This window comes from Ranitomeya imitator, chromosome 6, assembly GCF_032444005.1.
Source record: "Ranitomeya imitator isolate aRanImi1 chromosome 6, aRanImi1.pri, whole genome shotgun sequence".
In the NCBI taxonomy this organism is placed as follows: Eukaryota; Metazoa; Chordata; class Amphibia; order Anura; family Dendrobatidae; genus Ranitomeya; species Ranitomeya imitator.
In genome coordinates, this window is record NC_091287.1 from 51,635,240 (window position 1) to 51,654,005 (window position 18,766).

Below are 18,766 nucleotides of genomic sequence, written 5' to 3' on the forward strand. Positions count from 1 at the left end.
AGTTGAAAGTGTGTACAAATAGCCACTTTTCCATCATTTCTGTGCAGTACGTGTACAGACTGTTGATTTTACTGTGTAATGCTTCATTTTTCCTGCGGAGGCACTGCAGGGAAATTAAAGACATGCTGTTGGGTTTTCCAGCAGATGATTGCTAAAGGTCCCAGCGATAGACCACAGTCATCAGAGAAGAAAACTAAACAATTTCTGCAGAATATTGCAAGAGAGCAAAACTATTTCTTTCGACTGTATATATACAGTATAAATAAATATATATATATATATATATATATATATATGGTAATTGCGATCCATTGCTCTATGGTCGTTATACCTTTGGGTTATTCTTCCTATACTTCTCCATTCACAGCAATCCATATAATTCTGATGAAGGTCTGGAACTTAGGACTGAAACGTTAATATATTTTGGAATTGGATTGCTGCTTTACACGTTCACTATTTCATTACATACCCGAGTGCCAAATTCTTCTCTATAGATGTAATTGAACTCTTTGGCATAATATAACTGGTATGTACCTGTATCCATTCTTTAACTGTATCCTCACCGGGGGTCCATCCATTCTCAAGATAGTTGAGTCTTGACCTTTCTGTTGACCAGTTAGTGCTATAATGTGAAGATGCGGTGATTTGGTCCGAAGTTATTTCCCCAGATTCCATCCCGAGGGCTTCTTTGCACACAAAATCTTTAAAAAAAAAATCAGGATACATAAGATCAGCTATATGATTTAGGAATCATCTATGATACATTCAGGATATATATCACTTTTTTCAGTACAGCAAACAGTAGCGTGACTAGTAATGTAGCATGGAAGTTATTTGGTCGTTCATCCATATTGGACATGTGACGTTCTACAGAGGGGTCATCAATGTTGACAAATATAAGTCTCATTTCATTTTTCTATGGATTTAGGGCTGTCCAACCTGACACCCTTTTCCTGCCTGTGGGTTTAAAGTAATATATGATGTTTTCCTTGTAATTGAAGTCACATATGAAAGCTTTGAAGTTAAGCTGGTTTGCTGTTGCTGCTATAATGGATACTAACCTTACTAAATGCTACGAGGTCAGAACATTGCTCTTCCATGACAATAAACCAGAACTGCAGAAGGCCACATAATCTTTTCCAGTTGTTCTCATCCATGTCCTTCAAAAGTTCCAAAACAACTTTCATGGAAGAGTCTCTGGCATGTTTGTGTAAGTGATATGGATTTAGATAACTGTAATCTGTTTAAAGCATAATTCCAACTTTCAAAAAACTTTTTACATATCATAATTGCATATCGGCAGTTTTGATTGGGTTCGAATAAGACTTTGAATGATAAGGAGAACGGAGAGGGAGGGACAACTCAAGACAGGTTTATTCTGACTCTCCAAACTTCTGGTCCTTATTTTCTGGTCTCAGAACTTCATCTACCCTTCTTCATCTACTTGTATCGTTTCATTTTAGAAATTGGTGGGCCTCCGGTAGAGATTACAATTTCTGACATGTCAATAAGAGATGTCAAAAGTTTTTTGAAAGTTTTGTTACTCTTAAAATGTTTGCATCCATAAGTCATATAGATAATAACACGGTTTTATGTAAGAAAGGTGTCATGTCTTCATCTATTCTGTTTCATGCAGAAGGTTTTTCAATGTTTTACGTGCCGTAGAATATATATATATATTCAACATGGAGAAATGATGCTGACCTTGTTCTGCATTGCTCTGTAATACGGAATAGTTGGCAGAAAATCCTTCCTTTGCTATTGCATTGTCTGCATGAAAAACAACCGACATGATTCCAGATGAGGCTCTAACCCGCCCGGGGTTGTTCTGTCCACAGTAACGCCCAATGTGAGGACCCACTGTAAGAGGGGGGGGGGAATAAATGATTAGTAAAAAATTACATTTGTTAAAAATAAATAAATACAAAAAATTATTTTGCAGCCTTTCCATCGGCAATTGTATGTCACACATATATTTATTGTCCTCTAACGAGACGCTGCATTGCCACCGTAAAGGTCAGGAAATAGCTTTACTTGATGATCGCCCACAATAATAGATACAGATCATAAACAAGATAATGGGCTTCTGTCTCTCTGACCTGAGCGAAGAGACCTTCAATTACCTAAGAGATCTTTGCTTTGAATCAGCAACAGCATCTACGATCCACACTGTATATTAGGTCTAGATGGAAACCTCACTGCTATCAGGAGGAAATATAGGCAAAGTGAGTTTGAAGTTTATTAAATGAAAAGATGGAAAAACACAGCTGTATCGGTAAAGCAACAAATCGGCAATAAGATAGAAATTTACCGTACCCAAAAGTAAATGTTTGTATGTGTAAAATATACAGAGCGAACACACAGAAAACCATTTCCCATTATTTTAAAACATCTGCCCCACCGGACGCTGCTCAAAGGAATAAATAAATGTGATAAAATCTATATTTAAATGCATAATAAAAGTATCAGCTGTTGTACAGTTAGGTCCATATATATTTGGACAGAGGCAACATTTTTCTAATTTTGGTTATAGACATTACCACAATGAATTTGAAACAAAATAATTCAGATGCAGTTGAAGTTCAGACTTTCAGCTTTGATTTGAGGGTATCCACATTAAAATTGGATGAAGGGTTTAGGAGTTTCAGCTCCTTAACATGTGCAACCCTGTTTTTAAAGGGACCAAAAGTAATTGGACAGATTAAATAATTTTAAATAAAATGTTCATTTTTAGCACTTGGTTGAAAACCCTTTGTTGGCAATGACTGCCTGAAGTCTTGAACTCATGGACAGCACCAGACACTGTGTTTCCTCCTTTTTGATGCTCTTCCAGGCCTTCACTTTTCAGTTGCTGTTTGTTTGTAGGCCTTTCTGTCTGAAGTTTAGTCTTTAACAAGTGAAATGCATGCTCAATTGGGTTGAGATCAGGTGACTGACTTGGCCATTCTAGAATATTCCACTTCTTTGCTTTAATAAACTCCTGGTTGCTTTAGCTTTATGTTTTGGGTCATTGTCCATCTGTAGTATGAAACGACGACCAATCAGTTTGGCTGCATTTGGCTGGATCTGAGCACACAGTATGGTGGCTCTGAATACCTCAGAATTCATTCGGCTGCTTCTGTCCTGTGTCACATCATCAATAAACACTAGTGACCCAGTGCCACTGGCAGCCATGCATGCCCAAGCCATCACACTGCCTCCACATTGTTTTACAGATGATGTGCTATGCTTTGGATCATGAGCTGTACCACGCCTTCGCCATACTTTTCTCTTTCCATCATTCTGGTAGAGGTTGATCTTGGTTTCATCTGTCCAAAGAATGTTCTTCCAAAACTGTGTTGGCTTTTTTAGATGTTTTTTAGCAAAGTCCAGTCGAGCCTTTTTATTCTTGATGCTTATGAGTGGCTTGCACCGTGCAGTGAACCCTCTGTAGTTACTTTCATGCAGTCTTATCTTTATGGTGGACTTGGTTATTGATACGCCTACCTCCTGGAGAGTGTTGCTCACTTGGTTGGCTGTTGTGAAGGGGTTTCTCTTCACCATGGAGATTATTCTCCGATCATCCACCACTGTTGTCTTCCATGGGTGCCCAGGTCTTTTTGCATTGATGAGTTCACCAGTGCTTTCTTTCTTTCTCAGGATGTACCAAACTGTAGATTTTGCCACTCCTAATATTGTAGCAATTTCTCGGATGGGTTTTTTCTGTTTTCGCAGCTTAAGGATGGCTTGTTTCACCTGCATGGAGAGCTCCTCTGACCGCATGTTTACTTCACAGCAAAACCTTCCAAATGCAATCACCACACCTCAAATCAACTCCAGGCCTTTTATCTGCTTAATTGAGAATGACATATTGAAGGGATTGCCCACACCTGTCCATGAAATAGCCTTGGAGTCAATTGTCCAATTACTTTTTGTCTCTTTAAAAACAGGGTGGCACATGTTAAGGAGCTGGAACTCCTAAACCCTCCATCCAATTTTAATGTGGATACCCTCAAATGAAAGCTGAAAGTCTGAACTTCAACTGCATCTGAATTGTTTTGTTTAAAATACATTGTGGTAATGTCTATAACCAAAATTAGAAAAATGTTGTCTCTGTCCAAATATATATGGACCTAACTGTATATAGACAAAAATTCACCAAAAATGAATGTAGAGTAAATTTATTTTATTAGGAGTAAAGCGATATGAAGATACTAACATGACTTGGGGGCGACTTCAGTGTTTTCCAATTGGATAGAATGGCCTTGGAACAATCGCAATCTGACTTTTTTTTAATGGCAGCAGCTTTTAAACTTTTTACTCACAGGGAAAATGGTAAAGTTTTTTTTTTCCCCAGGACTGGGATAGGTCATCAAAACCAGAAAGGAGGGGGAATTACTGACACCAGAGGCGGACATATCATTCATGCAACCTATTCAACCACATAGGGGCCCAAGAGGTAAGGAGGCCCCTTTCCTCCTCCAAGGCAGGTGGAATTGGGCATTATGATGAGCTATTGGACTCTAATGTAATGTTCTTGCAGTGGGGCCCATTTCTGTCTGTGTCCACCAATGACTGACACCCTTATCCATTGGCATAAATTGGATGCCCCAATCTCCAATAGAGCACAGCATGGTGGCTCAGTGGTTAGCTATAGAACTATAGACTTTCAAAGTCCTGAAAAGCCTCTTTAAGGTAACTCATTCCATGATTCTAGTGTGAATTGTTGGCAACTTTGAGTTACCGTTGAGCATTGAGGCCTAATGGTCATTTAGACTGGTTGCCCGCGGAAGCGAAATGACCACCGATTGCCTGCATGCAAGCCGCTTCACAGTCATTTAATAGTCTGTTGAGACAGACTGATCACACTTCTATGTGCACAGAATGATCGTAATGATGATCGTTCTGTGCGCGTAGAACGTTGTGGTATTGACATCAAACCACCTGTTTGCACGGGACGATGTGCTACTGAAAACCATGAGTCTTAAGTTTGTTTAAAAGTATCTCACCCAAAGAAGGAGCATTTTGCTTATTCATCACGTGATTGCAGGCCAGGTTTAGACAGACCAAAAATGCGGAAACAAGCATTTGTCGGAACTCTTGTTCCTGATTGTCAGTTCTGGCTAAATGGGCCCTTAATGTTCTGAATTCTCTGAATTCCATCTCTCACACTTGATCATTTTATTCCCAAGGTGTAAAATTGAATACAAGAGGTGCACTGTGATCAGTCTCGGGCGCTTGATAGTTGTGCCCAGCCAGTCTCATTGGCACAGTTCAGTACTGCTGTCCATTATTTAGGTGGATATTATGACACTGAGTATTGATTATGAGAGCCCTTATTGCCCATGTGTGTGTGTGTGTGGGGGGAGATGCCTCCATAATCGGGTACAAATCAGTCCTAATCCTGATAATGGCAGCATTGTGTTTCATTAAAGTTGAGTTTGAAATAATCTAAAGTTACAGTAAAACAAAAAAGCTGTAACTTCTGTATTAAGTCTATATAGAGGAATGTATTTAGCCAGCAGCAGTCTCGTTGGCTATCTAGTATTCATGTGAATTGTTTAATTAGCTCCCTTTTCCCTTTACAGAAAAAAAACCCATACAGACACAGTCATAAAAATGGGTTGAAACCACTTAAACAATAAATGTCAGCAGCTGAACTCAGGTGCCTTCTTTGAAATATACACAAGTCATCCATTGAAAGGGAAACAGAAGAACACTGTTGGGTTGGGAGCTGTGATTGAAGACCCCGATTGTGACTCACTGGCTTATAATTTTCATGGAATCATTTGGGATGTCTACATTTAGTTTGGCTGCATTTTGCCCCCTGGACATCTCAGTACTTTGCTGTGTCTGTGATTATTATATGGTCAGGAGCCGCCAAGACAACACCATACAAAGGAGTATTGAATTTCTAGGAATGGGCATTCCCAGTCCAGCTAATGCGATATTGATCCGTGGTGAGCCGGCTAATGCACAGCTTATTAATAAGGCACGTTCCAGAAAATATCTATCTATCTATCTATCTATCTATCTATCTATCTATCTATCTATCTATCTATCTATCTATCTATCTATCTCTCTATTATCTATCTGTTATCTATCTCTCCATTATCTATCTATCTACCTATCTATTATCTATCTATTTATCTATCTATCTATCTATCTATCTATCTATCTATCTATCTCTCTATTATCTATCTATCTATCTATCCATTATCTATCTATCTCTCTATTATTTATCTATCTATCTTCTATCTATCTATCTATCTATTTATATATCTATCTCTCTATTATCTACCTATTCTTTGCCCCAACACGTCCGACTATCAACTACATTCGGATCCTTCAGACGCAACCTGAAAACCCATCTCTTCAGGAAAGCCTACAGCCTGTACTGACCCCGCTGCCTCCTCACCACTACCGGAGCTACTGCCTCACCAACACCTGAGCTCCTGCAACCCTCAACCTACTGTCTCCATACCCACCGTCCTGTAGAATGTAAGCCCGCAAGGGCAGGGTCCTCGCCCCTCTGTATCAGTCTGTAATTGTTAGTTTGTTTATTGTAAGTGATATCTGTAACTTGTATGTAACCCCTTCTCATGTAAAGCACCATGGAATCAATGGTGCTATATAAATAAATAATAATAATAATCTGTTATCTATCATCTATCTATCTATCTATCTATCTATCTATCTATCTATCTATCTATCTATCTATCTATCCATCCATCCATGTTTTTATTTATTTATCCATTTATCCATTATCTAGTTTGTCAACTGGCCCCAATTCAGACATATAATTTCCATAATACTATATTTTCAAGACCTTGCTAGTCAAATTAAATCTATGAGCCACGGCAAATCATCCACTTACATCGCCAATGTATCTATTATTAACGCTTATAATTAACATCTTCAGCCCAAATGTCTAGTCAGAGATGAGAGGAAGTAATTAAACTCAGCTTATCTCTCTGTAGCTAATTATATACTTATATTTATATGACCTTTCCCATTCCAGTTTATGGAAAGGGCTCTAACCATGTAATGTCAGCTTGGGAAACAAGGAACAACAGACTGCTCCTGATCGATGGAGATATATGAAGAGGGAATCTATGTGCATGATTGTCTGTTTGCAGATTAAGCTATACAAAGGATGGGTCTATGTGGTCAGTATTTATGGAGGAAGGTAATTCTATTAGAGCAGCTGTAATTCTAGCATTATTTGTTATAGAGGACGCATCGCTTGACCCTAGAGATGGCCACAAATTACACGATTAAACATTTTGGGCTCAGATGAATCAAATAGATCTATGTCTTCTTCTGTTCAAGATTAGGTAAAATTTTGGTTACCCAAAGGTTGGTAAAGTTGTCAGTTATCATCTTTAATGATGAATTCTTTTCATAATTACTCCTGACTTTCTTACAGTGGGCAAACTTTGGAACAGGTTTCGACATGGTCGCACTGCTGGTTCGAACTGCGCACTTTATCGTGCTGCTAATAGACCGAACAAGGCTGGCCGGATGCAGGAATATGGCCAGCTTCAGAGCAAAGCTTGGAGGCTCTAAAGCTTAGAACCCACTAGTAGTGAAGGATTCTTTTCTACGTAACCGGCCACTCTGAGACTCCAGGCGTCAATCAGCTGTACTCTAAACAATTAAAAATCCCTTGATTCTTGAGAACGGAGATGATTTTTTTATAAGAGGCAAACTGCAAACTTACGTGTTTTTCTACTTTGCAATTTTAACCATTTAAGCCTAGGTTCACATTGCGTTAATGGGTTAACGCTAACGGACTGCGTTGCACGGCGAAATTGTCACAATTAACGCCATGCAACGGGTCCGTTAGCGCGCCCATTGACAGCAATGTGATTTGTGTCTGTAGCGCATCGCTAGCGCATGCCATTTTCGGCACGCGCTAGCGATGTGCCGTTCTTTTGTGACGGACCTCGGACGCTGCTTGCAGTGTCCGAGGTGCGTCCGAGGTCCGTCCCTCGCTAGCACAGATCGGGGATCTGCGCTAGCCGGAACGGCAAACGCGGACCATATAGAAACATTGCGTTAGCGCAATCCGCTAGCGCTATGTGCTTAACGGATTGCCCTAACGCAATGTGAACCTAAGAACTCGAGGCAATCCCTATAAAGAGGATATATAATGGAGAGTAAAACCTGTTTTTACCAAATGATTACATTAGTTTGGAAAAGCGCAAGAAGGAATATTTCATCTATTCACTGCCATTCACATTCACATTTAGACGTTGCCCGGTGCCCCGTCAGAGACACTTAGAAATCGGCTTTAATATTGTTTTAAGAAGAGCAACAAATATCTTTGTAGACCACTGGACTGATGAGATAATCCAAATATGGTGGTTCCCAAATTAAATAGGACCTGTATATGTATGTGTATTTTGCACAATACTGGAGAATATAAGAAACTTTGTATTATATCTTATCAGAGAAATCTGCTTTCTTCCTCACTTATGTATAAGACATTTTTTCAACTATCCCCACGACCTGAACATGTCATTCACTCTGAAATAAATATCAAGTAAAGAAGGACTGCTGATTCACGGTCACACAGTATGGAGAGAGGTGGAGGATGAAATAAGCAGCGGGAGACACAGAAAGATTGTGCTGAGCTTTCTGAAAAGTCTTTTACCTCACCCAGAGCTGGAATAATTCCACTCTGATCACTACTGATGTGTAACTTCCTCTATACTGCTGTTTGTCTCTGTGTACTAAAAAGCGACTATAGAGCAGGAATCCCTCTCTCTGTGCTGTGCTGTGTATGAGAGACATCATAGCATCTAGTCTCCTCCCTCCAGTTTAGTGTGAATTGAAAATTAGAAACAGAGCCTGCATAGAGGAAGCTGGTGAAAAATAGAAATATTGTTTTTCCTTATGTATACCCAAGATAGCTTATTCTGAAACATTACTTGAAAGAACGGTTATCCTTTAAACCTTTCAGAATATCTGAGCCTTCAGCTGACCATAAGATAACTGTCGGCCAAACATCTGTCCGGATATCCACCATACACATGACCACTAGGCTTGGCCAAGTGTTCATGTGTTTTCAACTGGAAGAAAGGAGAAAGTTGCTGCCAGACCGTTCTGATAGTGGCTCAAGTCTCCTAAAACAAAAAGTAAAATTGGGGCCCCCATACATCAGATGGACTGCTGGTTTCATTTGATTTTGTTCAATGTATAAGGGAGCATTCAGGGTCCATTCAACAAGCATCACCATGCGCATGTACTCAAAATGGCTCTTTGATTTTTTATTTTTTGCATAAATCTGACTTTATAGAAAATAATTTCCCCCTTTAAATATTTTTTTCATTTTTCCCTCTCCAGTTTCATCGGGCTGAATATGATCGTTGACAATGGGCAAGTAGAGTCCCAGTAAGAAAATCAATTAAATTTCATTGCTAAGTACAATTCTTCTATCGACCGCTCGAAATAAAAGGATAAAGTATCTCCGTTTATATTACCTATAAATCTGATCTGATTACTTTCAGAAATAATTGGAGAAGTGCAATTTCTGTTCTTCTTAAGTGTTGTCATATCATCACGGCCACCCTTTTATTCATTAGGGCATGCTTCCTGATATAAAACCAATAAAAAGTAAAAAATGGAGAAATAAAACGAGAATAGAAATGTTATAGGAATCTATGCAACTCGCGATATCCAATACGCAAGAGCCACTTGAGTCCTTTAATTTTTTTTTGGGGGGGGGGGAAGGAAATCGACTGATAAACTCCATTCATTCTCTGTCCATGCGCTGTTTTTGGAAGATGAAGCCCAAAATATAAGTTAATTTGTAACTTTTCTCTTATATAGATGGAAGTTACAAAGAAGCTGTGAACACGAGAATAATTCGCTGCGCGGTGCTGCTCCTCTTCTCTTACATTCAGAGGCGCCGCTACCATGTGGCAAGTTGAGAACTTTGCCTCAGGCGGCACTGCCTTCAATGAAGAGAGGGGGTGGCAGATTCTGCCGGGTAGTAACTGAATTTGCGTCGTAGACGCAGGTTCAGTTACTACTGTATTCAAGGCTCCCAACCATCCCGAATGGCCAAATCCCCTCATTCAGCCTTCCCCGGCTCATGTGACTGGTCACGTGATCGTGACATCATCACAGGTCCTCAACCTGAAGTCACTCCTCTCCTACATCTGCTGGGGCTGCTCATAGAAGACTGTTCTGTGCACACAGGACCTGTGATGACGTCACCGAATGGGAGGAGTCAGTGGTCACATGATCAGTGGCCTCAGTGTATGTAGGACTCTGCTGTGCTGGTTGCCATGGTGCTGGAAGAGGGTAAGCTTATGTGTGGGGTCAGGAGGGGTTTACAGTGTGGATGCAGCAGAGCCGTGTGTGTACGGAGTGAAGCCATGTGTGTACGAGGTGTGCAGAGCTGAGCCATGTGTGTATGAGGTGTACGGAGCGGAGCCATGTGTGTATGCAGTGTACGGAGCAGAGCCGTGTGTGTATGAGGTGCACGGAGCGGAGCCGTGTGTGTACGAGGTGTGCAGAGCTGAGCCGCGTGTGTACAAGGTGTGCGGAGCTGAGCCGCGTGTGTACGAGGTGTGCAGAGCTGAGCCGCGTGTGTACAAGGTGTGCGGAGCTGAGCCGCGTGTGTACGAGGTGTGCAGAGCTGAGCCACGTGTGTGCTAGGTGTTCGGAGCTGAGCCGCGTGTGTACGAAGTGAGCGGAGCTGAGCCGCGTGTGTACGAGGTGTGCAGAGCTGAGCCGCGTGTGTACAAGGTGTGCGGAGCTGAGCCGCGTGTGTACGAGGTGTGCAGAGCTGAGCCACATGTGTGCTAGGTGTTCGGAGCTGAGCCGCGTGTGTACGAAGTGAGCGGAGCTGAGCCGCGTGTGTGCGGGGTGTACAGAGCTGAGCCACGTGTGTGCTAGGTGTTCGGAGCTGAGCCGTGTGTGTACGAAGTGAGCGGAGCTGAGCCGCGTGTGTACGAGGTGTGCGGAGCTGAGCCGCATGTGTGCAAGGTGTGCGGAGCTGAGCCGCGTGTGTGCGGGGTGTACAGAGCGGAGCCCTGTGTGTACAAAACGGAGCACTGTGTGTACAAAGTGTATGAAGCTGACCCGTGTATGTGTACGGAGTGGAGCAGAGCCGTGTGTGTACGGGGTGTATGGGGGGGGCGCCATTTTGCAGTTCGCCTCAGGCATCAGAGAGGTTAGGTTCACCGCTGCTTACATCGCCCATAAATCTTACAGTGATTCTCCTCTGATTTCATTACCGGCTCTTTTACATTTGAAGCATCGCTTTATTAAGCCGGTTACGTTTTATTAGACTTTGCTACTGTTTGGATTGGTCCAATTGTAAGAGGCTCCGTTCCATCATTTCTATGTACACATTACTTTCAGGAGTGCAAGTCTCAATGACAGCAAAGTTAGACAAGAGGCAGAGGAAGTTGAGATAAAAAAGATTAATAGAGTGTTTAATTTGCTATGGCGTTAGCATCTATCGGGGCTCGGGAGACAGCGCTTTCGGCGCCTTCAATCACAAGTGTGTTTATTTTATTGACTTTAGCATTGAAGTCATTTCATGGTGACAGCTCCCATACTGTATACATACCCTAAATTACATTTCACTCTCAGTATTACAGGGAGGAGAACTGGACTGCAAACAATATGCATTGTATGTTATATTATCATTACTACTATTATCATAGATAAAATATAAAACAAAAACTACACAACGTGCAACAAAGTAATAACAAACCACAATTTCCACTCGCTGGACCTCGTCCACCCTCGCCCTGCATTTACTAAATAATCCTGCAATTACTGGTGCTTCATGCCTGGAGAGGTCACTATTTCACCACTGACACTGCTGTGAACACGTCAAGAAGATCTGACCCTGAGACTGTGGAGATGTTGGGCACATCTCAGGGTCCGGGGATTTATGGCTGAATGTGCAGGGACATCCAAGCCAGGAATAATTCTCTCATTTTACTGCTGCTGATGTCTCTTAACTGTTACCATGTATTGGTATTTACACCTAGAGATTGCATCTAGACAGGGTGTGAATTGTAACATCACATGGAAAGAGTGCAGGGAAAAATCAGCCAAAATGGTTGGAAATGGCACTTGTGTAATGGATAGTGTTGAGCGATACCTTCCGATATTCAGAAATATCGGGATCGGATTGTAATGGCCGATATACAAAAAATATCTGATATCGCCGATACAGATACCAGAAACCAATGCAAGTCAATGGGACACAAATATTGAAATGAAAATAAGCCCTTTCTTTCCTTGTACATCCTGTTCTGGAGCGTCGGCGGTGCGTGGGTGGAGACCGCGTGTCTGTGTGGGACTGTGGGGGCTCTGTGCGGGCCTGCCGGGGATCTGTACGGGCCTCTCGGGGGTCTGTGCGGCCTGCTGGGGATCTGTGCAGCCTGCCGGGGGTCTGTACGGGGCTCTTGGGGGTCTGTGCGGCCTGCCGGGAATCTGTGCAGCCTGCCGGGGGTCTGTACGGGCTTCTCGGGGGTCTGTGCGGCCTGCCGGGGGTCTCTACGGGCCTCTCGGGGGTCTGTGCGGCCTGTCGGGGGACTGTGCGGCCTGCCGGGGTCTGTACGGGCCTCTCGGGGGTCAATGTGGCCTGCCGGGGGTCTGTACGAGCCTCTCGAGGGTCTGTGCGGCCTGTCGGGGGTCTTTGTGCTTGTGTGCAGGCATCGTCCGATGGGACTACAAGTCCCATCGGGCTATGCCTGCTACAATGGCAGTGATTGACACAATAGCCAATGATGGGACAGTAGTAGTAGTGAAAGAGGCCTTAATGAGCGTTTAATTTTTTTTTTAAAAAGGAAAAAAACGGCATGGGCTCCTGCGCAATTTTCTGCGCCAGAGGGGGAAAGCCGACGGCCGGGGGCCAATATTTGTAGCCTGCTATGAATATCAGCCCGCAGCTGTCTGCGTAGCCTTTACTAGCTATTAAAATAGGGGACCCCCCAAAAAAATGACGTGGGGCCCCCTATATTTTATAGCCAGAAAGGCTACGGAGACAGCTGCGGGCTGATATTCATAGCCTAGAGAGGGGCCATGGATATTGGCCCCCCTGGCTACAAATACCAGTCCGCAGCCGCCCCAGAAATGGCGCATCTGTAAGATCCATCAATTCCGGCTCTTAGCCCCTCTCTTCCCACTCCCGTATAGCGCTGGTGGGATATGGGGTAATAAGGGGTTAATGTCACCTTGCTATTGTGACAATAAGATGCCTATCCATTATTAATCCAATACTAGTAAAGGGTTAATAAAACAAAAAGTATTTAAAAGGAAAAAAGTATTTTAATATTCTTCATCCAACCATACTTACCATACTTCAGAGCCTGCAAAAAACGTAAAATAATAAACCGTATACTACCTGTCCACCGTAGTCCAATTAATAACGAGTGTCCCACGATGATCTCCCTTATACAGGGTGGAGCGCGGTAATTTGCTGATTTGGGAATGAAATAAAAAAATTATGATCATTAGAAAAATTTATTTTATATTTTAATTATACTGAACAGTAATGGAATTTTTAAATTACATGGTTTTAAATAGTGTATCTGGCAAATGTCGACCTTCGCTATCCACACACTGCTGCATACGTTTTCTGAAGTTTTCATGAACTCTAACAAGCATGTCCACTTTTATTCTGCCAATTTCAGCTTCAATATTGTTCCTTAGGTCTTCCAAGGTGTTGGGACGGTTGATATACACCTTAGACTTCAGGTAACCCCAAAGGAAAAAATCGCATGGGGCTAAATCTGGTGAGCGTGCTGGCCAGTTCACATCTCCCCTCAAAGAGATAAGCCGTCCAGGAAACATTTGCCTCAAACAATTCATGGTAACCCTCGCTGTGTGTGCAGTGGCACCATCCTGTTGGAACCATGTATCCTCTAGTTCCATTGCCTCAAGAGCCGGCTGAAAATAATCCTGTATCATAGACAAGTACCGTTCGGAGTTCACAGTTATGGCATGACCATTATCCTGAAAAAAGTAAGGACCAATGATGCCTACTCGTGATATGGCGCACCACACAGTGACGCGGTCCGAATGCAGAGGTCTCTCGTGAACTTCTCTGGGGTTTGTTTCACTCCAGTAACGCATATTTTGTTTGTTTACACACCCACTGAGGTGAAAATGTGCCTCATCAGAAAAAAGCACAATTGCGTCACGGGGTATCGTTGCTAACATGTCTTCACAAGAGGTCCGCCGTGTCAAATAGTCCCATGCTGACAAATGTTGGACCACGCACATTTTATACGGGTGAAAATTCAGTTCATCATGAAGAATCCGGTGGAGAGAACATCTTGAAATGCCAAGAGCAAATGATTGCTTCCGAGCAGAGCGTTTCGGAGATTGCAGTACTGCTGCTCTAACTCTCTCGATGTTTTGTGGTGTTGTAATCCTTCTCTCAGGTCCCCTTCGTACACATGACACATTCCCTGCTGTTCTGAATGCATTCACCCAATTTACAATTGATTGTCGTCCAGGAACACGTCCGCGTGGAGGAACAGCGAATTGTAAACGAAAAGCACGCTGCACTGCAATGATCGAGTGGGCATTTGAAAAATACGCTTCAACACAAAATGACCTCTCCTCACGTGTCCACTGCATGATGGCAACTGAAAGGCAGAGGAATACAAATCTCCCATCAGCCACTGTAAGCCACACCCACTCTCCCCTCTCTTCGACCGACAGTGCCGCCACAGCATGCAGTGCAAAAAAGCAAATTACCGCGCATCGGGTGTAGTATGTTGTATGTACTGACCCATCATTGGCTAATGTGTCAATCACTGCCATTGTAGCAGGCATCGCCCGATGGGACTTGTAGTCCCATCGGACGATGCCTGCACACAAACACAAACCCCCCCGGCAGGCCGCACAGACCCCCGAGAGGCCCGTACAGACCCCCAGCAGGCCGCACAGACCCCCTAGAGGCCCGTACAGACCCCCGGCAGGCCACACAGACCCCCGGCAGGCCGCACAGACCCCTGAGAGGCCCGTACAGACCCCTGAAAGGCCACACAGACCCCCGGCAGGCCGCACAGACCTCCGAGAGGCCGCACAGACCTCCGAGAGGCCCGTACAGACCTCTGGCAGGCCCGCACAGACCCCCCCACGGTCACGCACAGACCCCGCCCGCACATACAGACGCGCGGTCTCCGCCCACGCACCACCCACACTCCATTATAGTGCATCATTGCACTATAGGAACTTCCGATTCCGGTATCTGATATCTTAAAAGTATCAGAAATCTGATGCAGCGAATATCCGCCGATAACCCGATATTTGCAGTATCGGAATGCTCAACACTAGTAATGGATACAAAGTATTAGAATTATGGGAAGAGAATCCTGTGTGAACTTTTCTTTGAATTACATCTATCTATCTATCTAAGATAAAAAATTGAAACAGCATCAAACAATACCTTTGTACGCGTGCAGAGCTTTTCCAACCAACAATTCAGTGGCTCCCCATAATAAAGTAAAAAAAGAAAAGCAGCACAAAACATGAAAAAAGTGGACTTTATTGCCCCATGGCATGGTGAAAACACTGCTTGAGAAAGGATACTACATCCGTAACGTCACCACACCATGGGGCAATAAAGTCCAGTTTTTTCATGTTTTTTGTGCTGCTTTTCTTTTTTTGCTCTATCTATTATCTATCATCTATCTATCTATTTATCTATCTACTAGACTGTGGCCCGATTCTAACGCATCGGGTATTCTAGAATATGCATGTCCCCGTAGTATATGGACAATGATGATTCCAGAATTCGCGGCAGACTGTGCCCGTCGCTGATTGGTCGAGGCAACCTTTATGACATCATCGTCGCCATGGCGACCATTATGACATCTACGTCGATACTGTGCCCGTCGCTGAATCAGAAACGTGGGATTTCTACGTCCTTTATGACATCATCATCGCTGTGCCCATCTCTGATTGGTCGAGGCCTGGCGGCCTCGACCAATCAGAGACGCGGGATGTCTACGTCCTTTATGACATCATCGTCGCTGTGCCTGTCGCTGATTGGTCGAGGCCTGGCGGCCTCGACCAATCAGAGGCGCGGGTTTTCTACGTCGTGGGATTTCCAGGACAGACAGACAGACAGAAAAACAGACAGACGGAAAAACCCTTAGACAATAATATTTATAGATCTATCTATCATCATTCTATCTATCCCATATCTATCTTTCTATCTATCTATTATCTATCTATCCATTATCTATCTATCTATCTATTATAGATTATCTGTCTATCATCTATGTATCCATTATCTATCCACTAGATGGTGGCCCAATTCTAACGCATTGGGTATTCTAGAATATGTATTTATGTATGTATATAGCAGCCACATAGTATATAGCACAGGCCACGTAGTATATAGGAGCCATGTAGTATATAGCAGACAAATCCTACGTGGCCTGTGCTATATACTATATGGCTGCTATATACATACATATTGTAGAATACCCAATGCGTTAATACAGGCCACGCAATATATAACAGTAGCCACGCAGTTTATAACACAGCCCAAATAGTATATAACACAGGGAACGCAGTATATAACACAGCCACGTACTATATAACACAGCCCACGCAGTATATAGCAGCCACGCAGTATATAACACAGGCGATGTAGTATATAACACAGGCCATGCAGTATATAACACTGGCCACATAATATAACACAGCCCACGCAGTATATAGCAGCCACGCAGTATATAACACAGGCGATGTAGTATATAACACAGGCCACGCAGTATATAACACTGGTCACATAATATATAACACAGCCCACACAGTATATAGCAGCCACGTAGTATATAACACTGCCCACGCAGTACATAACAGTGGCCACGTAATATATCTATCTATCTACTATCTATCTATTATAGATTTTGTCTATCTATCCTTTTATCTATCTATTATCTATCTATCTATTATAGATTATCTGTCTATCTATCTATCCTTTTATTCTCTTAATTTTACATACTATGTACGGTATATATTTTTTCCGTCTATAGTTTTCTTTCCTTCCCAATAAATAATATGTCAGTGCATTATCCATCCAATGTCAGGATTACAAGGCTGGCGTGACAATGGCTACTTGTTTTCCACCCTAGGATGTGTGAGTGACAAACTGGTGATGTGTTCCGGCTCCAGCATGAGGTGAGAAACTTTAATCAACGTGCCTGCTGCAGATTGCTTCAGCAAGAGACCTACAGCTGCGGGTGTAAAATAATATGTTGTGAATCTCCAGGAAGGGATTTTTAGCTAAATGAGGCAGCCGGGCACCTGTGCACGCTCACTCTCCGCCTGACCTTAGTGGAGAGGACATGTGCATGTTTGCTTGGTTTTTACATTTCTACAGGTGGAGGTGAGTCTTCGTCCTGATCTTTTAATCCTATGACCTAATTCCGACAATAATATTTTTTAGATGAGACCCCGAGGGTTATATGCAAATTTGTGCATTGGAGTCTATGAATAATGCATGATAGAGTATCAAGTGAATATCACGTTAGTTAATTAACTATCTACAAAAGTGAGCCACAGGTAAAATAGAATTGAAATTGTTTTCCACCACACACTGTGTGGCAACCGCAACAAAAGAAGAGCATGCATAAACATTCAGAGCCACAGCTTCGCGGACGGCGGGATTAAAGGTCACCTTTTACTTTTAGATGAGCTCTCGAGAGATATCTTAACAATGACGCAGGCGACATGTGGAGATGGAGAAGCACCTGCCATATGTGGACGTTGTTAAGTCAAAAGTCGCAAAATACAATGTAGAAAATAACTCTTTGAAAAACCTATTCAATATCTTTTAAGGAAAAAAAAAAAGAAAAGAAAACCGACAACAAAAAAAGAAGCATTTCCTGAAGTGGATTTGTATTGCAAACATTTTCAAATTTTTTCACGGCATGAGTCTTTTTGCTGAGTTTTCGGAATGGAAACTAAGCAGAAACTTCCAAGTATTTGAAGTGTTTTGCATTTTGGAGGAGGATATGGAGAGTTTCTGTCCAGTTGTAGCTCCAAAATCTCTTCAGAAAACTTGGTGTGCATATATCATACCCTTAGAGCAAGGGTGGGGAATCTTTTTTTTCTGCCAAGGGCCATTTGGTTATTTATACCATCCTTCGGGGGCCATCCAAACTCCTGGCACTGGTGTCAGGACGTAATCTTCCATTGCATGCCCTTCAGTGTTCAGTAGCGAACACTGCGTGTGTGCTAACAGAGCAAGAAGAAATTGATGAGCTGGTTGTAATCAAAATACACCTCCCTGCCCAAGAATGTGGTCCCTGAGAATCTGCTCGGGGGCCTGATAAAAGGTCATTAAGGGCCATAATGGCCCTGGGGCCTGAGGTTCCCCACCCCTGCCTTAGAGACAAGACTAAATTTATGAAGAATAATCATGAAAGTTCAAAATGCAAGTTTGCCATAGCATGTTTCTTTTCCAGATCTTACGGAAATGATGCCAGCTAGATCTAATTACCAGAGGAGAACTTCGATAAGCCAAACTATGAGCACCTGTAGACCTGATTTTCAGAATACTGGTACTTACGTATAGCATTTCTGACACAGGCATATCACTTGAGAGTAGTGTTGAGCGAACGTACTTGGATAAGGTGTTATGCATGCTCGGGTGCTAGCAGACTATATGTTTGAGTCGCCGCGGCTGCACGTCTCGTGGCTGTTCAACAGCCGCAACGCATGCAGGGATGGCCTGTTTGTTGGGCTCTCCATGCATGTGCTGTGACTGTGACACAGCAGCAAC

At 42.9% G+C, this 18,766-nt stretch overlaps 1 protein-coding gene across 1 annotated transcript in view; it reads right to left on the reverse strand.

The window, feature by feature from the left end:
- Nucleotides 1–18,766, reverse strand: part of NRP1 (neuropilin 1) — a 190,590-nt gene that overhangs the window by 76,660 nt on the left and 95,164 nt on the right. The window contains 2 exon segments of the mRNA XM_069729671.1: nucleotides 535–701; nucleotides 1,705–1,860. Coding sequence (XP_069585772.1) covers nucleotides 535–701; nucleotides 1,705–1,860 — 323 coding nt within the window.